Below are 23,932 nucleotides of genomic sequence, written 5' to 3'. Positions count from 1 at the left end.
AATGAAATTTATCCGTCTAACAAATTCCTAAATCAAAAATTTAATATAGAAATTGTCCCCTGTTCCTTCTGTGAGAGCCATTCTGAAGACACAGATCATATCTTTCTTTTATGCAATTTCTCCAAACTCTTCTGGATATCAATTCAAAACTGGTTGATAGAAAAAAAGGTGGTTGCTGATAGTTTTGTTTTTTCTTTACATCATATTTTATTTGGAGTACCTAAAGGCTGCTGTGTTAATTATTTTTTGCTTAATAACATTGTAATATTAGCAAAATATTTTATCCATAAATGTAGATTCTTTAAATCCCCCCCACTACTTATTATATTCAAAAATGACTTGAAATGTTTTTCCAAAGCCCTTAATAAGATGAGAGGTCAGAGTGCTATGAAGCTTCTTTATCTTTTGACATCATTTGATTTATTGTGATACTGCCCATAATTTTTATTTTATTTAATTTATTTTCCCTTTCTTTTACTCTCTATTTAAGTTCATGTAAATTATGATTTCAAATTTATATTTATTTTCTTTGCTTTTTATATATGTACACTGTGTTGAGCCTGTAATTTCTATCTTCTCTGTAAATGTATATTTGCCTTTGTTATTTATGTACTTTTGTATTCAATTAAAAAAAAAAGGTTTATTTTGCAGAAACCATGGAAACACCAAAGATTCTTTAATATATTACATGTTTTATTAGGCAAGGGAACAACTGTTTGGTTACGTTTATAGACAGAAAACTAATTGCTGTTATATAGCTCAACACGTTTAGTCTTATTGTTTAAATCTAATTTTCTTGATTTTTTGCGAGTACCATATGCTTTACCATGCCTCAGAGAAAAACACTATTTTGTTTTAAAATTAATTGCATGCCATTTATCAACACAAGACATCCAATATTTAATATGATATTCTAAAATCGATCTATCTTACTGCAGTCAAACAAGCGTCTCACAGCAGCCACCTAGCAAACACACAGAGTAACGTTATAACATCATTTTCAACACACTCAAATGTATGTAATAATAAACAGAGCCGTGTTACCTCATACTCATGACCAGAAAAGCAGAAGCGGTGCTGGCGACGGTGGCATAATAAAAGTTCCGCTGCTCGCGAGGCATGTGTTGCGCAATCGCTCCAGCGGCCTCGTTCAGCTCCACAACACTTGGTCCTGCTCCGCTTCATACTCCAGTAATGTTAATAATCTCATCCATGAACATGATTTATTCCCGAGTCTTATCCCGATTGTTTCCACTGGCTGTGATGTGAAGACCACATGTCCCAAGATTCTGCTCTCAAACTTGCCATCATCAAGCTACGCCTTTGTTTTGAATAGGCCTCTATAGTGACCTCTAGCAGACAGAAATCTTACATATTGCACCTTTAAGGAAGAAAACATACAAGCATACATATATATAATTACATATTTATGAAATGTTTTGCCAAATGTATAAATGTAAATCATACTTCAATTCTAATAAAAAGGAATGTGCTCTTTCAGTCACATATCCCACATGAAATGAACATAAAAATAAAGCAGCTTTTTCTAGAACACTTACGCTGCGTCCGAAATCGAATACTACTCTATTATATAGTATGCGAACAGAGTAGTATGTCCGAATTCATAGAATTCAAGTACCCCTGATGATTTACTACTACTGGCGAGATTCTGAAGTGCGCATTCAATGGACACTTTACTATCCCATGAGGCCACGGGTGAGGATTTGGGAATGGAGTTGAAGGGACGTAACTGACGCTGGTAGATCATGTGACAGTAACAACATGACGGATGTAGTATGTCTGGATTTGATTCATACTACACGCATTCGTACTATACAGAATGTACTTTTTCAACTGTCATGAAGTAAATTTACGTTCAACTGTAGTACCTACTCAGACAGTATGCGATTTCAGACGCAGCTATGGAGCGGGTTGCTCCCTAATAGGTGCCGCCATGTTGATCACATGACTAGCTTTGTCATGCAACTGACATTTACTACCGCTACTACTACTCCTACTACTAATGTTTGCTTAATAAAGCACTTTCATGGAAGCTTTTTTCAGCCAAAATAATAATAATAGTGAAATAAAAAATCTAATTGTGACTTTTTTTCTCACAATTGTGAATTTATATCTGACAATAGGCTTGTTCGAGACGCATCGCCGATGCGCAGACCGACATCAAAGCCGACATGACATCAAAGTACAAAAGCATAAAGAGTCGAATGAGCTTTCGCGGTACTTTGATGCCATACGCCGATCAGTCTGCGCAGTGCCGATGCATCTCGAACAAGCCTATTTCTGACTTTTTCCCCTCAGAATTGTGATATATAAATTTGCAAATTGCAAAAAAAAAGTCAGATTCACAATTGGGATTCACAATTCTGACAATTACCTCACAATGACCTTTTTTATTTTTTTTATTTTGTGGCGTAAACTTCCATACTTTTTCAGACTGTGCTAAACATAAACGTAAATCTAAATTATGAAACAAACTAACCTTTATAGCAATAATCAGAATATAACAGACATAACATAAAAATGAGTGTGTGTGATCCATCAGTCCAAAGAGAATGGATACAAGTGGAAAAAAACGAGTGACATGGCTCAAAATCATACAAAGCATGGATTTTTGGATGCTAATATTAATTAATTAAAAATAGTAGTCAGGGGCCCTAGTGGTCAGCTTAAGCTGTATGCAACAAGGCACCGGTGTTCAGCTTACTTCAGGCAGTCTCTGCTCGTATTAGGCTTCGGAGGCCTCTGAGCACTGGCCTGACCCTAGAGATAGGCGCTTTCTCATGAAGCTTTGCGGATCATTTGTTTTGAACCAGTGATTCGGAGGGCCTATCAAACCACCAAAGTCACGTGATTTCAGTAAACATGGGGGGATTTCTCGTGAGCCCATGAACCAGTAGTGTCTATATATGAATTTTACCATCAATTTTATACATTTAATGACACATTTGTATAATAAACAGGAAGCATTGTGTTTAAAAATATCTTATTAGCCTGATTAACCAAGTTCTCCATAAAACGAACAAAATCAAAGAAATAACACATATTATAAAGGCACCGTATATTAAATGGTATTAGATTATTTGAATTTAATTGATTACACCTTCAACAAAACATTTGCAAAAGGTGTTTTTATGCAATTTGGCCATAAAATGAGTTTTAGCTGCATTTCCACTGTTCTGACAAGCAGGGGTCACCAGCGTGTGGCGTTTCGAAACAGTGAATCATGCAAAGCAATCGGTTCAATTGATTCGAAGTTTCGAAAAGCTTCGTTTCTCCCATCACAACTTGGGCTGTGTTTCTCAAAAGCATCAAAAGCATTGGTGGCAATAGTTTTACGATCTACTTAGGCTCACGATGCTTTCGGGAAACTCAACCCTGGCCCATAAGCCATCTTTTTTTGCCATCTTCATTCAGTTCGATTCCTGTTCAGGGTGTGCGCCTCCGTCTCGTGTTCTGATTGGTCAGAGTCAGTGTCAATTAAAAAGGGGGCGTTCGAAAACTCTCTTCAACTTCCCTGATAAAGTAAAGCGGTAGACGCTTGAAGTGAACGAGCAAGAAACCACTCCTAAATTAATCGCAGTTACTAACCCCAGGATTATCTCCTTTTGGGGAGATAAACATTAAGTTCGTCATAGTTTGAACTGGATTCATAGCTCTATATTTAGCTGCTCAACAGATCGATCTAACGTTTGTTCTCATCGCGTTGTTTGGATTTTAAAGTGGACGTTTTGAGTGGAGATCGCGGTGAGTGTCTCTGCCTTCCTTCCACCTCCAGCTAACACACGTCCACTTAGCCTGACGTGTTGTCTGTCATTTTCTTTCTCTCTGCATCGCACTTTAAGTACACGTTTTAACAATTTTTTAAGTCGATTTGTTGTTTTTAAATAGTCCCTCGATTATCTTTTCTCTGTTCAGGATGAAAGATCAGTTTATAATGTTCGCAACTTGCTCAACTGTCAAAAATGTCATTGAAAAGTTGAAAGGTTCAGCTCTAACTGCGACTAACAAAAAATGTACACAGGTTTAGGGTGAGCCATATGACTCAAATCCAATCTGACAGATTACATTGATGGAAAAAGTTACCAAATAAGTTATCTAAATGGTTAGTTTCCTGGTTTGAGTTACGCTTCGAGAGCTCATTTGGCCATGCTTGACAGAAGTCTGTTAGCCAGCGAGCTACATGGCTACATGTTCAGCCAGCTGAAGGATTAAAAAAGTGGATTTTATTTCTTTCCGTGTACAGTTTGTTTTTATCGGTTCCTAGTAAGACTGTATAGGGTGACACACTACCCAGTAAAGTGACTGTGATGAGTAATATTGAGTTCCTGAGAAGTGTTGATCGATAAGTTCTGGGTGGCGGTTAGCTTAGCTCCTCGGGATATTAGCTGTTTTTCAAGTTGAACAATTTGCCTAGTTGCTCATAGAAGTGACTCGTTTAGTACCTTTTTTTTGTATGTTGTCATTTTTTAACATGTGGTGAACTGTCTTCTTGTACTTGTCAGGGTTAAGCAAGTTTATGAGGTGTTTCATAAAATGTTTGGTTTATTTATAAGAAACAAACTAATAAATATAGTCATAAGGAATAAAGTCTGTAAATATTATTCGTGTAATGCAAAAAAGAGCACTCTTGACAGACTTCCCACTTAACGTGTTTTTTTTTTTTTCAGCTCCTTGAGTTTATAAATGTTACGAATTTGAATATAATTAAATATTTTGGCTGCCTTGAAAATGCTTGTCTTTTCAGGTTTGTCATTTTGTCCATTATAATGACAGTTTTCTTCATTGTTTCATTTAAAGGTGAAACATTTCCATTGTCCTTTGAAGTCCAACACACCTCCCAGCTAAAACCATGCCATTCCCCTTCGGGAAATCTCAGAAGAGCCCTGCAGAGATTGTGAAGAGTCTGAAGGAGAATGTGGCATACTTGGAGAAGCTGGAATCATCTGAAAGCAAGAAGTGTGAAAAGGTCAATCCTTTATTTTTATGTCAACATCTCAATGCAAATGTTTCAGCAAACTGTGGACTGTGACTGAGTCAGAAAAACTCACTGTTTTTCCTGTAGGTTGCAGAGGAAGTATCAAAAAATCTTGCGTCGTTGAAAGAGGTGCTGTCTGGCACCGGAGACAAGGAGCCTCAGACTGAGGCAGTGGCCCAACTGGCTCAAGAGCTCTACAACACCAACCTCCTCATTTCTCTCATAGCAAATCTACAGAGGATTGATTTTGAGGTGCATATCATAACGTTTGAAATGTTTGGATTACAACTACTTCCGTCCAGATGGAAGATGTATTGCTCTGTGCACTAACCACACATTTGCTGTTTGCTTTCTTTGATTTATAACACGTTGTACACCAAAGGGAAAGAAGGACGTGGTGCATCTGTTTAGCAACATAGTACGTCGGCAGATTGGCGCTCGCACCCCAACTGTGGAGTACATCTCTTCCCACTCTCAGATACTCTTTATGCTGCTGAAAGGGTGAGTTTCCAGACCCCAGGGCATAGCCATGGATCAACGCTTTCAGAAGCCATTGATTAGCCTGGCTTTTCCAATTGATGTTATGGGAGTCTGTGGTTGTATGGTTATTTTAGGACCATAATTTTCCTTTTCCTGTCTACGTGGCTGAGCTGCCAATGGTGTTTAGCTTTTACAGCATGAACATATCTAGTTATTGACACTTTAGTGTCATATTATGGTTGATTGATGACTTTTTTTTTTTTATGGTTTATTTTAGGTAATGTTACATACAGTACTGGCCAAAAGGAATGTTTGTTATTAATGACCCTACAATTTCGATTAAACCATCAAAATATGAGGAAAATATTTTATATACACTGCCCTCCAAAAGTTTGGAATTGCCCTAGAAAAGTGGGGTTTTGGACAATATTGGCATGAATCCTTTTTAATTTGTGATAATTTTGCACTGATAAGGGACAACGCAAACTACGAAAACATATTTTATTAAATAAACAGTTTATACATAGAAAAAACATAAAATTTTCGATTCATCAAAATATCCAGCATTAGCAGCTATCTGACCTAAACTGGGTTCTGATTGGTTCATTGTATTCTAAACTTAATTGGCAATCAATTGTTGAAGCTATTAAGGTGTGCTGACCCAAAAATCTTTTACAAACCTGGGCCAAGTTTAAAGCAGTAACCAGGCATCACAGCTGGCAAAGGGGCATGTCTGACTTTGACATGTATATATTGCCATTATTATGTAATCAAAATGAAAATTATTATTGCTGGTCTTCAATGATAATGTCAAGTTACTATAATGTATTTGCACCAAAAAATGATTAGGATTTATGCTGATATTGTCCAAAACCACGCTTTGCCAGGGGTGTGCACTTTTTTAAATTATTTTAAACCTGAGGGAAGAACAAAACACTAATCTTCGTTAAGGTATTTATCAGACAAAATTATTGGGCAAAAAAAGCAAACTACAGCTAAAGGTTTTATTTTACTACGTAAAAACAAAGTGTGTAAATTTTCCTAGACCAGACATCACTTTTGGCCACTACTGTATAGAAATGCATACAAACAAGAAATAACATTTAAAAAATATATATACCTTTTGAAAGCAGCTATGAAACCCCAGAAGTGGCCCTTAACTGTGGCATGATGCTGAGGGAATGTCTGCGTCATGAACCTCTGGCCCGAATCGTTCTGTTCTCGGAGGATTTCTTCTGCTTCTTTCGCTATGTGGAGCTGTCTACCTTCGACATTGCCTCTGATGCTTTCGCCTCTTTTAAGGTATGACTTTTACACGAAGCATCATCTATTTTGTAGGTTTTTCACTTATAAATTTTGTCCTTGACTTTTGTCTTAAAGGGTTAGTTCACCCAAAAATGAAAATTCTGTCATTACTTACTCGCCCTCACTTTCACGTTCATCTTCGGAACACAAATGAAGATCATTTTTGATGAAATCTGAGAGCTTTCTGTCCCTTCATAGACAGCATTTTTACCACCATTTTCAAAGTCCAGAAAGTTAGTAAAGACATTGTTAAAATGGTCCACGTGACTGCAGTGGTTCAAACGTAATGTTATGAAGTGACGAGAATACTTTTTGTGTGCAAAAACAAAGCAAAAATATGACTTTATTCAACAATGGTCTCTTCTTTATCATTCTCCTACACTGTTTACATTCCGCGCATGTGTGTACTATGTCAGAACGCCGACTTATTATTGGCCAGCTCCTGCGTCGGCATCACACGCATGCATCGTGATGCTCACACGAATAGGGTCGGCCAATACTGAGACGGCGTTCTGACGTAGATCCTGGAAGCGCTGCAGCGTAAACAGCCTTACATGACAAACGTGCATTTACCTTAAGACCTTGTTTTTAGGATCTTCTGACAAGACACAAGATCATGTGTGCAGATTTCTTGGAGACAAATTACGACAGAGTGAGTTATTTTTGTTTTCCAACATTTCATGTACCAGTGCTTTTTTTATATTATTGATTTACTTCTACTTCATTGACAAAATATTATGATAAATCATTTGTTTTAAGGTGTTCACAGAGTATGAAAAGCTGCTGCATTCTGAGAACTATGTCACCAAGCGCCAGTCTCTGAAGGTGAGAGTAAACAACTATTTTCACAGAATTGCTTTCAATAATTCAAGACTGTAATGGTATTCAAACCCTTGAGGCTGAGATTAAGCTGCTAGGATGAAAGAAAGTTAGTTGAAGGTTTAATATGGTTTAATAAAAGCAGCAATATTTTGGGTGGCTTGCTTCATTTACTACATACATTTGTTGTGCTTAAATGTGTTATTACTGACTATCAAATGATATCCAGCTTTTGGGAGAACTACTGCTGGACAGACACAACTTCACAGTCATGACCAAATACATCAGTCGAGCTGAGAACCTAAAGCTGATGATGAACATGTTGAGAGACAACAGCCGCAACATCCAATTTGAAGCCTTCCATGTCTTTAAGGTATGCGTTTTAAATGCATGGCATTTCATGTAACTTAATATATTTGAATTTGGCACTGCTTTTTCTCTGTCTACTCCAATTACTTTCCACACTCGACAGCTGACCGGTCCCCTGTCCCAGTTCTGCCCTCCCTTTTTGAATGTAAACAGGTCTGGGTCAGTTACTAGGTTGTCCTGTAGTTCAGACCGCATGAAGGCAGATTCAGTGACTTTTATGGGTTTCTTGTGTCCTCTCAGGTGTTTGTGGCCAACCCCAATAAGACGCAGCCTGTGCTGGACATCCTCATCAAGAATCAGTCCAAGTTGGTGGAATTCCTGAGCCACTTTCAAACGGACCGTTCTGAAGACGAGCAGTTCTGCGATGAGAAGAATTATCTCATTAAGCAGATCCGGGACATCAAACGGCCTGCACCTGCAGAGGAGTCCTAATGGAAAACGTTGAGTGTAGAACCAGGGAGCTCGCCTAGTGATGTGGTTTGATTATGTGGGTGAGAATTGGATGGGAGGGACTAAATGAGTCAAAGAAAGAAAGGCATCACTTGGACTAAAAATATTTACATCCAACTTCTGAAACAGATGGAGAAATGCTGTCAGAAAGTGCAAACACATGTCTGTCCCTTTACTTGGGGCGAGCAGGGTTTTGGATCAAATAAAACCCAAGCACTCCATTTAAACCTATATATATTTTTAGCACTGCCCTTACAAAGGAAGTACAATTGATTTACCTTCAGACGGTAAATCTTAGATTAAAACGTTTATCCAAATTCATCTGAATGAGAAGCATTTCTAAAGCCTGCTCAGGGCTTTTTAACATTTTTAATTAAGTTAGAACAAGTACATTGGTACAAGGTATGGCTCTGCATATTTGCACTAAATCTGGTAGCTTTGCTCCAGGTTGGCCATTAGTGCCAGTTCATACTCTTAGCACAAGAAAACCAAATATTAAGGAATGCATTAAAAATGTAAAACGGTAGGTCATAAATACAGGACATTAGGGGGCCTTCTTTAAATACACAAACACAAAATCAACAGGACATTTTCAGATTTATACTAGTTAAGGGACATTAAAGCATTTTAAAAGCCAGAAAATGTCATGTGGTCAAGCGAAACCTTAATCTTTGAAAAAGTAGCCCGTGGAGTTTAGTGGTCATGTTGTAATGCTGCACTCAATTTCCATTTTAACTGGGTGCCTTATTTAAATAGCTTGGTCATTCTGGGTCTTCTATTACATTTATATTTATCTATAACATTGGATTTGTAGTAATATTCTGCTTTTGCTTGGGTTAACACATTAGGAGAACTAGTTTGCTTTAAACTACTAAAAAAAAACCAATTGTATGACATTAAAAAAAACAATACTCATTTATAGACATTTTCTCAGTTTAGATGAAAAATGCAATGAATAATTCAGGGTTCATAGACTTCAGCAATGGTGAAATACATGGTACACAATTACAGTGCAAGACATGATAGCTTCCACACACACACACTGTAACGTTGAAAGGATGTGAAATGCTAGAGCCGGGGCACGTCATTCATCATGCCGAATTTTGATGGACGGCTTAGACAAGCCAATTAAGCCTTTAAAACATGGATGCAATAGGAAAGACCATTTAACACAGTTCTTCGTGTCCTGCACTGTCAAACTTGAATGAGCCAAAGCTGTGGTAACACGGTATATCTTACGATGCCTGACTAGACCTAGAATTTGGTTCTCCTATGGATGGATTGCACCTTTCAGTATCTCTTGGAAGTTTTAGATGAAATGCAGAACAGGATTCTACTGAAAGGTTCCACCATTAGTCTTTATACCTTAAGTTGAATATATTTTATGTACTCTATTTGCACAAGTTTCTTTCTCATATACCTCAGATTTTAAATTCCTAAGTGCTGTTTTTCCCCGCTTTGCTTCAGTAGAATTTGTGGTATCAGGTTCATTACATTAACATTAGTAAATGCATTCGGTGTCAATGAATTAGCATTTATTAGTCTTGGTTAATGTTAATTTCTGCTTTTTAAAATACATTTCATGAACATTTGTTTATACATAATGAACAATAGTGTATTTATTAATAATTAACATTAACCTAGATGAATAAAAACTGTTTATGATACCTGATGCACTAACAAACAAATCACAATTTATTGTAAAGTGTTTCTGGTATTATTATGGATGTGGGACAGTAGGGGTTTGAATTTTGCAAGCTAAAATAAGACCTTACAACACAAAGTTGTGGTCTTGTAATGCTGAAACGGACCTGCAAGGGAAACAGTTTAATTTTTGCATTTCGCTAATGGGTACATAGGCTGTCACGAGTGTGAGGAGAGCACTTGCCGTGCTTGTGTGAATGAGCCACACTCTAAAAGGTTTTTAATGGATTAATCCAAATGTCAATGTGTTCTTGTGCTTTGACATCGTTTCAGTCAGCTCTTCAGCGGAAGCGAATGTTTTTTGAAAGTGTAGATTTGTGCTTTATTGTAAGTATTTAGGAGGTGAAGGGGGAAAAACCTTCTAAGCTGCCTTTCTTGCTTTTATAAACTGCACCATGTGTGAAATCACAAAGCCTTTGTGTTGAACAGTGACCTAGACTGATTCGCTTTTTGTATCCTCAAAAGATCTACAGCTATCGATTACCAAATATTTCCACCGTTTCATTAAATGTCACTTGATACCACAAGTACAAGAATGAGTGTTTAGCCAAATGTGATTATTCCGCTGACAGGGTTTTTAAGGAGGGTTTTTGTCCTTAAGCTCATATAAGCTTTGAGCCTTGAGATTCTCCATGCAGTGATAATGATCTCTGACTAAGAGATTCAAATTAATATGTTAAATTTATGGTAAGTTATTATACACACCTTTTATTCTTTGCAGTTTGACTGATAAATGTTTGCTAGGCTTTTCACTCATTTCTCACACATTTGAGTTTTGTCATATTTTCCACTGTGGGAGAGGATTATATATGTACATAAAGTTTTATTTTAAAAAGAGTAAGTGTGAAGGCATATTGAAAATAAAAGAAACGATGGCACTTCTTATGTGTGGTAACATTCTTTTATTTATTAAAAGGCTACATTTATATTGCTGCAACTAATTATTGGCTGCTGAAGTGCCTGCGTAAGAGCTCGAGGGCCGTGCGGCTCCGTGCGTGACTCTCTCTCTCTGCGTGCAGGTCAGCTCGGGTCTGCTCCACCTCCCTCTGAAGCCTCAGGAGCACAGCCTCATTTTCTATTCGAGCTGCTTTTTCCAGCCTGTCTCTTTCAGACTTCCATTGCGCTTGCGCTCTTTCCAGTTCCCACATGAGGTTGGAGCGCTCCTGTACGACCTGCTGCATGTCCTCTTTTGCTCTACTCAGAGTTGTCCTCCACCTGTCTGCCTCTTCTTCCTTTTCCCTGACCTGTATAGTCAGCTTATGTAACTGAGCGTTCATTTTTTGGCTCTGTGACTTCATATCATTTATCACGAGGTCCTGACGTGTAGTCATTTTTTTGGAAAGGCTTAACTGTTCCTCCAGCTTCTCCACTAGGCCCTGCAGCTTCAGCCTTTGCTCATGTTCTGCTTTAAGCTGCTCCTCTGTACAACTGAGCTGTTGCTTTATCCGCCATCTGTCCCTCTCCACTTCTGCAAAACCAGTCCGTAGTTTGCAGATGTCCCTCTCATTCCATATGCACATCTCACCCTGGTCAGTGGGATTTTCAGAGTTTGCTCTTACATCTATAGGCTGCTCATGCCTAATGATTCTCTTCGCAAGGGCCTCCTTCTTTCGCAGTCGCTCAGTGTGCTGAACCTCTTTCAGAGCTGTCAGGTAGATCTGCCTTCTCTGGCTCCTCTTGGGTTCATCCATGTCTGTAGAATGGGTTGATGATGGTGATTTTGTTGAGCTGTTGCATTGTTCATTTGTGTTTGTCTGGTTTTCAAGCAAGTTTTGCAAAGTGAAACGAGGAGGGAACAGTTTTTCCACCCAGTGATGGTCATCTCTGGAGCTATACTCATGTTCAGGGTTTTGACCAGTGATTTCCATCGTCCTAAAACTATAGAACACAGCATAGGCATACTATATAATTGCCCTCTTCATTCATCTGTTATCAGGAGCATATGGCTGGTCGTTCAAATCTATCTTCAATCCCGTTATAACGTTATTTTTACTATCAGGCATTGATGAAACGTACAAACTAGGTATTTTTTTTCTCACCCACAAATCGGTTTTATAGAAAAATTAGCGGTTCATGCTTACAACATCAGCGTCGTTAACTACTACCATCTCTGTCCAGTCAGTGAGCACAACTTCCTGTTTACTGTACAAAAGAACGAACACTTAGCGCCCCCTGCTGGTTGAGATCGATCATGTTACATGTAATTATCCATAAAAGTACATTCTGTCCATTATCCTCAGCATGAGATCGCAGTTTTGTTGATATAGATACTTTTATTTATTCCTCCTATTTCAGGTCTTTGATTAATGTTAAAGTGTCTGGGGTGATATTACTTGTGAAACTCCAATGAAAACTGCAAATCTGAGAGCTATATTTGTTAATATTAAAGTATTGTGTTTATATTATATACCAGTTATGTTTTATATGAGTAATTACAGATACCTGCAATGATTCCAATGTATCTGTGTAAAAAGCCATGTATTTTTAGGATATATATCTGTAGAAGTTTAAAGCCAACAATAAACTATCAAAAATGTTAATTTATTAAAATATGTCTAACACATGCTCAAAATGATTTAAGCTAAATCTGAAATGTTTTGAATATCGTCTGGGATTTGAAACTGCTTTATAAGTATAAAAGTGTGTTAGAGTATGCATTCATAACAAAACTATGTTGTTTACAGTTCAAGTAACATTATTTTCTTGAAACACTTTAGTCAATGTTTCTAGTTTAATATTGTTTGTCAGGAACTGGCTTAAGTAAGTGCATACACCCTCCTCTTTTCACGCTGATAATTTTCTTTGTGCTTTGGGGGAGAGAAAAAGTAGGTTAAAGTTCAAAAGGACGTGCTGGAGATTTCCTCCTATTTAAAGAAGAGACTGGTAACTCTTCTTAAATAGGTCTTAAATGGTTTTTAAAAAAAGAGTTTGAAATTTGGTTTGCATGTACTTCTATAAAGGAGACTCGACATTGATTTGCATGCACTTTTAATAAGAAGATTTAACAATAAACACAAGATGAACTCGTGGGAATGCTGAGGGAAATTCTCTTTGAAGCCTAATACAATGGTGCACATACAGCCCAGTAGTGGGGGCTGAGTGAACCGGGGTCAAAGGTCACTGAAGCCTTCTGTCTCTCACTGACCATAGGAGTTATTTCCATAAGGCCAAACAGAGTGTCTCACAGTCTATAACTATATTTAGGGGACTTTTTGATGACATCTTGAGGATTGCATTTCCAGAATCACCAAGGGTTTTGATGAGCGTTAGTCTACTCCCCTTATTTCTGGAGATAAAACAGGGATTTTATGTGGACTTTCCTTCACCCCAACCCCCAACAAGAAAAAGGGGATGCTCTACAATTACATGCATGACATAACATTTTGTTGTCCGTCTTGAGTGGCGACATGGGTTGAACATGAAACATCTGCGCAGTAAAGCACCTCACTTCGACCAAATCAGGTATGTGGATGCACAAATGTGTATTTTAAATAGTGTTTATGCACAAAACTTTTACCTGACTGTCAGAATGATAGGTTTTGTATATGTAAATTTTATTTTTAGTTTATTACCCACTTAATATACTATCTCTGTATTTAAAAAATGTATTTAGATACTACTTATAGTACATTTGAACCCATAGTGTACTACAAGTGGTAACTAAATATATTTTTTAAATACAGAGATAATATATTAAAAGCACATTTAAGTTCATATTTCATGGTGTCTCAAAATATCACAGTTGAGTACACTTAGATGTTCTTAAGATTATCTTAAGAAGTACTAAAGAAGAATTTTTAGTATATTAAGTACAAAATTAGTGCACGAAAATGGAGCACTTTACGTACATTAAAGAAATGTACTTTTTCACCTGGGTATTCTAATCAATACTGCAATCTCTTTAAAATTCTATAATTGCTTTGTTATAATAACTACAATAATAAAAGACCAATTAGAGCTCGGATCAATGATGTGAAAGTGGTAAGTGGGATATAAGAGAGCGGATGTGAGTTGTGGGGGATTGAGTTGGAGGAGGAGGCTCGTGAGGCCCATCATCACATGACGAGACGTTCGCGCCTCTTTCGTAAACCTCCAACCTGATGATCCCAAACAACGGAGTTTACGCGCTAGTTTAACTTATGCGGAGGCCTTAAACACGTCAACTTATTGGCTTCGTGATCATAGTTCACGCGAGGGTCTGAGCTGTGGCGAGAAATGAGTATGGAAACTGAAATTGTGACAGTGTTTGTCGGTGGGATAGGCTTTGTGTGTGTGGAGCAGCTGGGGAGCTAACAGACAATGTAGGAGATGGATCAATTAATGGACTCTTGAACGCTTAGATATATTTGGAGTTGTTTGTTTGTCTTAACTAAGTAAGTCAAATTCGTTTTTTTAAAATAACGAGACTAGCATTTTCTTGCGACTGTATTATAGAAATATAATGTTTAATTTGTGTGACTTCTTAGAGTAATGTTCTAAAAAAAAAAAAAAAAAAAAAAATTGGGAAAGGAAATGAAGCCATTACGTCTGCCTTTACATGATTTGCTGATTAATATTTAACCCGTGTTACTAGCAGTTTGTGTACTTGCCTTGCTGCGTAAATCTGGACCCTGCTTTAAATTTCTTTAGTGTTTAAAAATTTCAGAGACTGCAAACACGTGAGTTTGAAGCTCAAACCCGGTTTCTTTTCAGCTCAGTATCTAAAATAAGTTATTTATGCATGCAGACTCATACTTGAAAGTATTGGTGAATTTCACGTGGCTTCGCAAGTCTTCTCCATAGCAAGGGTCAGTCTATCTAAACCCAAACTCAGGTGAGAAATTGATTAAGTGCCTCATTCAGGTTCTGAAAAAAGCTATAGGTTCCGTCGTTTAACCCTATACAAGTTTTCTCACTTAACCCAGTTTTGTTGTTGTTCTGTTTGTAAATTCTTAGATACCAGGAGTTCGTTTCCTGTTGAAAACACACACACACACACACACACGCGCGCACACTCTTATGTAAACACAAACTTTGCTTACATTTTAGTGTAATAAACTTTATATCATTGAAGGGTTTACCGTCAATTAAACTGTCTGCTCGTGGGCCACACAGGCAAAAGATCGGGCACCGACCTCTCGAGGCCTAGTTAATGTTTGCATTAGACCTCACAGGCGAATATTCATCTTCAGTGTTTTTCTACCATTCGAAATATCGCGTGATTGTCGCGTATTTCGCTAGTTTTGAATATAACATGCTCAAAAACGCAGTGTTTAGAAAACACAGCGTGAAGGAAACTACATTTTTAAAGGTGAATTAAGTTGACACTTTTGGGACTAGACGGGTTTAAGTTAGTCAATTAGCTTATTTACCAGTTGTGAAGAGCTTTCAACAAGTTGTTCTTGTCTTCAGTTGAAGATTGATCCTCCATTTTGAGAGACCCAATGAAATACATGCAAAGCGCGCCAAATACGTTCAGTCAGACTCAAAACAGACTGAAGAACTTCGATTTAATAAAATTACTGACGCAATTAACTGGATTTAAAAGTAAAGTAATACATTTTAACTCATCGAATTACTTGTGAAGAAAACAAATTAAAATCAATGTCATAAAATCAAGAAATTGTGACTAGTTAATAGCTTTATAGTCATTTGTGAAGCTGCACAAGCTTTGTAAACCTTTGTATTTTGCTGGTGTGCATTTTAATTGATTCCTTAGATCAGTCACATGTTTTAATTCTTAAACCATTTTTTCCTATTTTTCTCTCTCTTAGGTGTTATGAATATGAATGAAGCCTTAAAGAAACTATCATGGTGGAGTCCTTCAAAGAAAACCTTAACTTTATTTTAATATAGCCTTCCTGCTAAGGTGCATCTTGTGTAGTTAGTGAAGTAGTCTAGTATCTACTGCGCTAGATGCTCCTTTCGGCAGGAATAGCTGTACATTCAGCACATGGAAGCAAAATCCAATTTAAGTTCTGTTCACTTGCAGTTTCCTGCTCTTTGACATTGCCATGCTGTTAATCACAATATTTGATTTTCTTTTTCCATTGTTATTATTTTTCTATGATCTATATGAGTTTGTCCAGGCAGTTCCAAAGTGCTCACAGTGCAGGTAGTGCCAGTGTGTCTACTGCAATGTTTGCACTTCTAGTATTGCCGGTCGCCTTCACTCTGGAGCTGCACTAGATGCTGCTGCTGCTGCTCCTTATGGAAAAGCCCAGTTATGTGGGGTGAGTTTTGCAGGATTGCATCCAGCCTTATTACAACATGCTGTGCAAATCCATGCAAAACTCGCTGCACCAGGGACAAACTTCTGACGAACATGTCTACAATCAAGATGATCTTTTTCAACCATGCAGTTGCATGCAGTTATAGTTAATAAGCAAAAATGTTATTTTCTTAAGTTTAAATGTATGCTGAGCTGCAAGTGCTGCCACAATTCAAAGACAATATATCATAATAGCAAAGATATAAGATGCATATTTCTATATAGATAAATGAAAACACTTCATTTATAATGCTAGATCACAAAAATATGTATAAATGTAGTTTGTTTATACTTTCAGTGGCACTTGCATGCAAATATTTGTCTTGCTGTTTTCGGGTGGATGACTTTGCAATTTTAATAGTGGCGAAAATCTTCAATAAAAATTGCACGGTATCCATCTGTAATCCGCTAGATTCCACTACCTTAATTTTTCTCTTTTGAATATGTAACTATTGTATTGTAGCAAATTCTATTCAATTCTCAATAAAATTATGACGTAATTTTATTCTGCCTCGCACTTTGATTGCACAGATTTGATAGTGACTGTACGTGACAAAATATCCTTTGCCAACACCAGATGGCAGCAGATGCCTGGAGATGTGACGACATGTGTTGGTGGTTTGCATATTGAATTTTTTTTTTTATTATTATTTGTTACACACACGAAGGATAGACATCAGAAAAAACAATCCCTTGCCGCTATGATCACATTAGGCTACACTTTTTTTTTTAGCCAATTAAATTAGCTTATAACTTAATCGAAGACCGAGTCGGGGAAAAGTCCATTTGAAATGTATCCCAGACTTGTTCTTGTTCTCCGTGTGCGCATGACCGCAGCAGTGCGCGAGATTGATAGCGCGCCTCCTGTCTTCAAAACCATAACTTTAATTTTAACGAAAGTGTTAAATACCAAGCTCTTCTGTAATCGGTTCCTTTTGAATAATGCAAGAGTCATGTGTAAATCGCGCAGTCCCTCCTTTTCCAGGGAATGTGACCTTGATTTGTGAGCATGAAGTTTGAGTGTTAATGAGGTGGAGATGAAGAGCTCCTCATGACTCTCCTCACACTCACTTCAGCGATGCTGCCGCTGAGTCCAGAACAGCGCTTTCTGTTCACTTCAAGCAACGCAGATCGTTCCTGCTCTCTTCCTTTGCGTTTGTAATCAGATCTAGCACCAGGAATCATTTTTACTCCGTATATTTCTATCTTTTGAGCGCATTTGGACTCATAATGCCTGGACTGAAGTTGAGCGGTGCGCTGATTCTGTGGGTCCTGATGCTGCCGTTCTCTCGGCCGAACAGTCAGGTGCTGGACTGTCGCGAAGTGCGCTCGTCTTTTCAGTTTTTGTACCCGGGGATGAAATGGACCCCAGAAACGCCAGTCTCAGGTAAACAGAGCTATCGAGATCATCACAAGTTGATTCAGCTTTCTGTGTGATTTTAAAATCTCAAATTCTCATGTCCAAAAAGCTTTCAAATACATAATGTCCAAAAGTTTTACCTGCCGTTCAGAAACACTTGTCGCGTATTTTTTTTTAAACATGGCATTTTATAGCCTATGTTTTTTTTTTTTTTTTTGATCTTTTGACTATTAAGTGGAAATTATAATTTTATTCTCTGAGTTTGTGTTACTCTAAATGATAAGTATTGTTGTTATTACTGATATTTTTTATTTTACAAGTAACAACCTTTCCCATAGTTTAAATGTAGATTAACAATCTTTAATAATTTTTAATTTACATTTATAGAAGATTGAGCCAAAATCCAATTATACAATACTGGAAAAAAACTCATGAATAAACTAAGCAAAATCTTAAAGTTAAACTGCTGTCAAAATAAGAAGAAAAACTTATGGCATGCCATTTTAACATTTATTTCTTTAACTAGCAACTATTTTTATGCTATTAGCGTGTGTTTTTTAATTATTAGTATGTAATCCAACTGTGATTGGCATCTCTCTCTCTTTTTTTCACAATTTCAATCAGTATTTATTCATTAGATTGTAGTGTTTATGTTTTTGCTTCTAGTCATTATAATAGTAACTATTGCTGGTAACAAATTGTGCATTTTTTGCTACTGAATTCTATCTTTATTTTAATACCAATAATTCACTTTAGACTAGTATGTATTCCAGTTTATGCTAATAACTATATTTCAGCTGTACTAATACTTATTAGCTATCTATAAGACACTAATATTATCCCAGTTGTTACTAGTAATGGTATCTAATAACTAGTGTCTTTAATTTATACTATAGGAAAATAGAGAAAATTCACTGGCTAAATATTTGTTATCAGTAACAATAAATAGTTACTTTTCAGTATTGGGAAAGTGATTGGAGTAGCAAAGGAATAAGTATCTAATGAACAAGTAACAAGACTAACTAAATTGTAACTGTAATGAAACTGAAAAAGATACTAGTCACTGTTGGCTTGCTTACTACTAATACTAAAAATACTAGTAACACAAAATACATTCACAGACTAAATGTTAAAATGACTTGCCATACAATTCTCTTTATGTAACGTTTGCATCTCCTGTAGCCCATTTCATATGGTATTATTTTCACCCTCTGCGTGATGTGAGAGGATCTATCAGTAGGTTTGAAGATGAAATAAGTGTCCTGACTGGATTGTCATCTTCAGCTCCGAGCAGTGGCTGCAGAAGTAGCCCGAGGAGAGCTGTAAATGTATTTCTCTTTGCCATAACTAGTGTGAATTACCTGTCATGCTGGAGAAGGCGAATTGTGTTAGTGTGTTTATTGAGGTTGCTACATTTCCCAACGGAGAGCTGAGGAGATAGATGAGTTGAGGTGAATGACAGGTCTCTCTACTTGACAATCTCCTCTTAGCTGCTTGAAGCTTTAATTCTGTCTCATTTGGAAGCTGGAGAGAAGGGGGTGATGGTGGGTGGGGTAGAAACACAAAGAGTGGAGTTTGTTTGGCCCTCACAACAAAAATTCTGCTGAAAAGGATCTTGCTTTTCCCCAGTGACTGCATTTTGTTGTCAGGCTGCTTTATGTGCAAGTATCTTCATTTTCCCCCCAGTGGTAGCAAATGCCTCAAAAAGAACTCTGGATGAATTTATATCACTATTCCAGTCACTCGCTTTTTCATTTAAGTTAATTAACATTAAAAAGTTTTGACTCTGTGCACGTCAAGTAAAAAAATGCCTTTAAATAAATTGGAATAATTTGAACCATGATAAAGGATGCTGGAGTCTTTCTAATGCCATGTGATTGGACTTGCAGGTAAATGAGCGTAAACCTGAGTGATCCCTTATGGTTCAGCTGCTTTCAGAAGATATAAAGTGACCTTCCCAGAGTTCCATTTAATGTTCTGTTCAGTTTTGCAGACTTCAGATTTGCAATTTAAATGGATTGCAATTGGGTTAAGGACAAGGAACAGAGTGATATTCAGTCATTTGCCTTCTCAGAGGAATTTTAACACATTTTAACCTTTACCAGAGTTTAAGAAAAGACTGATTGCATTGCATATCTTATTGGACTGCAAGAACCTGTATCCACTATCTGGTATTCATTAAATTAAATAGGCTACTGTCAATTATTAAGAAAACGTACCGGATATCATGCATATCTCATGTATGTATTGAGCATCTTTTTGCAGTGCCGTGCAGTTTTCAGATGAATTTCTTCGAAAGCATTTTGGTTGGTTGTGCTTCTCATGAGTAGCTGGTAGGGGACTTCATGTCCTGATGGGTACAATCCTGCAATGAAAGCCTTTTTGAAGCCCTAGTTTTTTGAAACCTAAACATTGTTCTTCAGAGAAAGGACTAACTGTGAGTTTTTTCTTTTGGAAGTGTGCCGCAGGCAGTGTAGAGTCCTGATAATCCCAGCGGCACCAGGCTCCGGACTTTATGCCTGGTGCAGTAATTAGTGGTGCGGGGAAGCCTTTGGCTTTATTCATTTTGATTCATTAAATGAACCGATACCACGCGGCTCCAGCATATGTAGCCAGAAACCTTAATTGGATGTCCTTGTATTATGTCAGACTATGAAAGAATGCGAGGTTAATTGTTTGCCCCCTTGTTTGGTATTGATTTATGTGTTGGCCAAATGCATCTTAAGAGACATACTTGTTTAGAAAAATGCCATAAAAGATGTGTTAGAGAAGGAACTGCACTCGATAACTTTTCTCTTCAAAGACGTAATGTCCTCAATAGAGACGTGTTCATGTGAGTTCAATCAGTACATATAACAACAGCATAATTTTAATATCTGATAGTTTGAGATGTTTTTATTAAGCCACATTTATACACAAAGAGCATTTTGCAAAAAGAGCCGTCTATTTTCTTTCAAATAGAGCACCTATTTTGAACCCAATGCGCATTGCTGGCCTTGAAGTGGCAAATGAATGTAGACAACCTTAATGTTAATTGGAAATGGGAATGACTGCGGGCCGTATAGTGTAGCTGTCACCTTCTAGTGATTTTATTTATTTCACAGAGAGTTTTATTCACTCTCTCGCAGTCTGCTTTCAGATTTAATACTTTGCTTGATTTGTGTTGCATCTAATATTCCTTCATGAGTTCCTGCATGTCAGATTTTGTCCCAAAAGTTTGCAGATCTCTTCACTTAGTGCTTTACAGAAACATGTTTTTCTTTTGGTCTGTTTCTCATATTGTAAATGCGGCATTCACCTTCAGAGACCCCTTTTTCTGAACCACACAACAGGCAGCTGTATCCACTGCACTGTGACCCCAGTAAACCCTGGCTTTAAACTTGGTGCCCATGAAATTCGGGTTGATTTGTCATGGGTGCTACTGTTATGTTTCTGTTCAGCTGCCAAAAGTGATCTCTACTGGCATGTGTGAGTGGGATGGAGAGAGGAGGATCTTTAGCATGTGCAGGAGAGGGAGAGAGACGGATGGACTAACATTAGAGGAAAGAGAGGATGTGATGACTGATGTATCTACGATGGAATACAAGGATGCCAAACCGAGACATAGCCTGCAGGAAGACTGAACTGAATTCTAATCATACCGCATGTAATGCCAGGGGAGCATAAGACCAAAAAAGCCAACGGGAGGTTCTGCCCTTCTCGTCTCCACTGGACAGTCTTTACCGATTTTTTTTTTTTTTTTGCTGATATCTCTCTGCCTTGTCCCAGCCACCTCGCCCCGAGAGGAAGAACTGAATGTCAAAGCACAATAGACAGCTGACTGTCTTTGTAGTCTCAAAGGCACCTTTACACTTTGCACGTAGATGCTCAAACAGTTGTTACATCAGTTTGATGTTTTGATGTGACATCCCCTGCAAATATTTTATTAGATAATGATGACCAAATAAGGATGACTGTTGTTAAATTGAAAGGTTTGGTGTCGTCGCTTTGGTTTGCCACTGAAGAAACCAACTATATTGAGTAATGAGGGGTTCAGCGGGTTGAGTACAAAGTGAAGTTAGAGTCCATCTCTCAGCAGTCTCTCTGATCAAAACGAGATGAGAGAGAGCTGTATTCCCGTCCATTGGTACTCACGGATGAGATCCAGCTAATGAAGTGCCACTGACCTCCCTCAAGAGCTCACATTATAGGCTGTTAAGGGGCTTTTGTGCCGCTTGTTTTAATGTCAGTAATGGCAGAATGCATTACAGAGACACATGTTCACCCCATCAAAAGCTAGATCCTCTCAGTGCAGACAGTGTTGTTTTTCCAATTATCAGAAGCGAGTCCTCATAGAAATTATAAACTACCCTGCTGAGCATGGCGTCTTACTTTAGTTTGATGTTTGGTAATTTCTGTGCCATTAGTGTCAGCAAACGGAATTGCAAAAATAGAGAAACTATGTCTGCCATTGGTCGGTAAAACAGATTATTCTGCCTCAAACTCAGGCCATCGGTTGAGTCCGTGTCAGGATGTTCAAATGTTTTGATATCGCCACAGTATTTGCACTTTTTGGGGGGGAAGTGGATTACTTATAGTTGTTTCAGGGATATGAGGATTTTCATGATTTATTATCACAACATTTTTTCTTCTGTCAAATCAACTTAAATAATTAATATGATTCAGATAACATAGTATTTGTAATTTCTGTTGATTAAACCAAACACCTTCATTGTATTAACTAAATTTTTTTTCAATGAATTCAAAATTTGAAGTACTCCATATATATATATATATATATATATATATATATATATATATATATATATATATATATATATATATATATATATATATATATATATATATATACACAGTGGGTATGGAACGTATTCAGACCCCCTTAAATTTTTCACTCTTTGTTATATTGCAGCCATTTGCTAAAATCGTTTAAGTTCCTTTTTTTTCCTCATTAATGTACACACAGCACCCCATATTGACTGAAAAACACAGAATTGTTGACATTTTTGCAGATTTATTAAAAAAGAAAAACTGAAATATCACATGGTCCAGATATTTTTTAAGTATTCAGACTCTTTGCTGTGACCCTCAGGTGCTGTCCATTTCTTCTGATCATCCTTGAGATGGTTCTACACCTTCAGTTGAGTCCAGCTGTGTTTGGTTATACTGATTGGACTTGATTAGGAAAGCCACACACCTGTCTATATAAGACCTTACAGCTCACAGTGCATGTCAGAGCAAATGAGAATCATGAGGTCAAAGGAACTGCCTGAAGAGCTCAGAGACAGAATTGTGGCAAGGCACAGATCTGGCCAAGATTACAAAAAAATTTCTGCTGTACTTAAGGTTCTTAAGAGCATAGTGGCCTCCATAATCCTTAAATGGAAGACGTTTGGGATGACCAGAACCCTTCCTAGAGCTAGCCGTCCGGACAAACTGAGCTATCGGGGGAGAAGGGCCTTGGTGAGAGAGGTAAAGAAGAACCCAAAGATCACTGTGGCTGAGCTCCAGAGATGCAGTCGGGAGATGGGAGAAAGTTGTAGAAAGTCAACCATCACTGCAGCCCTCCACCAGTCGGGGCTTTATGGCAGAGTGGCCCGACGCAGTGGCGCCTGCAGCTGTACGGCTGTTTGCACTGTGCGTACCATGAGAGAGCGCGAATTAATGCCGTTTTTATTTTTTACATAATTTTTAAATTGATTATTAAAATCTATCTGCGTACACTCATGACATATTAAGAGAGAAAGAGAGAATGAGAATACATAAAGGTGTGCGTTTGTGTGTTGTAAAGTCAAACGTGTGTATGTGCGTCCATGGGTGGGCGTGGGGGATATGGGTGAAAAGAAATCTGATTGGTTTAGTTTCGTCGTTTTTTTTCCACACATGAAAAATGACGTTACAGATAGTTAATGTTTAAAAACAGGCTCAAAATGAGTAAATGCTCTCTAAAACAGCTAAATTCGACTGAAACATCTGCAAAATGGCCTAAAACTATTGAGTAGGGATGGTGAAATGAAGCCTCTTAAATCTTTGAAGCTTTTCTCTAAATGTTTCGGGAATGTTTGTGCTCTAAATGTTTTCCATCTTGTGGCAAGTAAAAATTACAGCACCCATTAACTTGAGTGCGCAGTTCCATTTTTTTATCCATTAAGCACAAACAAAAGCCTGACGACGCTAGATGTGTTTATTTCAATAATAT

At 37.5% G+C, this 23,932-nt stretch overlaps 3 protein-coding genes across 5 annotated transcripts in view; 2 read left to right on the top strand and 1 right to left on the bottom strand.

Moving 5' to 3' along the window:
* Nucleotides 1–3,526: 3,526 nt before the first annotated feature.
* Nucleotides 3,527–11,001, top strand: cab39l1 (calcium binding protein 39, like 1). Of its 2 annotated transcripts, none has more exons than XM_048177131.1 (9): nucleotides 3,527–3,765; nucleotides 4,819–4,987; nucleotides 5,084–5,248; nucleotides 5,379–5,497; nucleotides 6,607–6,778; nucleotides 7,374–7,433; nucleotides 7,541–7,606; nucleotides 7,830–7,973; nucleotides 8,210–11,001. In XM_048177131.1, exons 2-9 carry the CDS (start codon nucleotides 4,871–4,873, stop codon nucleotides 8,399–8,401), a joined length of 1,035 nt encoding a protein of 344 aa, XP_048033088.1. In that variant the 5' UTR covers nucleotides 3,527–3,765; nucleotides 4,819–4,870; the 3' UTR covers nucleotides 8,402–11,001. The 2 variants fall into 2 exon arrangements, with proteins under 2 accessions (XP_048033088.1, XP_048033089.1); XM_048177132.1 differs by having other exon boundaries at nucleotides 3,528–3,765; nucleotides 6,610–6,778.
* Nucleotides 11,002–11,025: 24 nt separating this feature from the next.
* On the bottom strand, nucleotides 11,026–15,710 carry ccdc160 (coiled-coil domain containing 160). 2 transcript variants are annotated; one of them, XM_048177133.1, is made up of 2 exons: nucleotides 15,475–15,710; nucleotides 11,026–12,001 (listed from the first exon to the last, which is right to left on the bottom strand). In XM_048177133.1, exons 1-2 carry the CDS (start codon nucleotides 15,555–15,557, stop codon nucleotides 11,065–11,067), a joined length of 1,020 nt encoding a protein of 339 aa, XP_048033090.1. In that variant the 5' UTR covers nucleotides 15,558–15,710; the 3' UTR covers nucleotides 11,026–11,064. The 2 variants fall into 2 exon arrangements, with proteins under 2 accessions (XP_048033090.1, XP_048033091.1); XM_048177134.1 differs by lacking the exon at nucleotides 15,475–15,710 and adding an exon at nucleotides 12,205–12,290 and having other exon boundaries at nucleotides 11,027–12,001.
* Nucleotides 13,921–23,932, top strand: part of gpc3 (glypican 3) — a 186,129-nt gene continuing 176,117 nt past the window's right edge. Inside the window, exons 1-2 of the mRNA XM_048177130.1 lie at nucleotides 13,921–14,496; nucleotides 15,877–17,760. Coding sequence (XP_048033087.1) covers nucleotides 17,604–17,760 — 157 coding nt within the window. The 5' untranslated portion in view covers nucleotides 13,921–14,496; nucleotides 15,877–17,603. The remainder of the gene's footprint in view (nucleotides 14,497–15,876; nucleotides 17,761–23,932) is intronic.

Source organism: Megalobrama amblycephala, linkage group LG23 (genome assembly GCF_018812025.1).
Source record: "Megalobrama amblycephala isolate DHTTF-2021 linkage group LG23, ASM1881202v1, whole genome shotgun sequence".
NCBI lineage: Eukaryota > Metazoa > Chordata > Actinopteri > Cypriniformes > Xenocyprididae > Megalobrama > Megalobrama amblycephala.
Note: the sequence above shows the minus strand (reverse complement) of the source record. Positions and strands in the feature narration are given on the sequence as shown.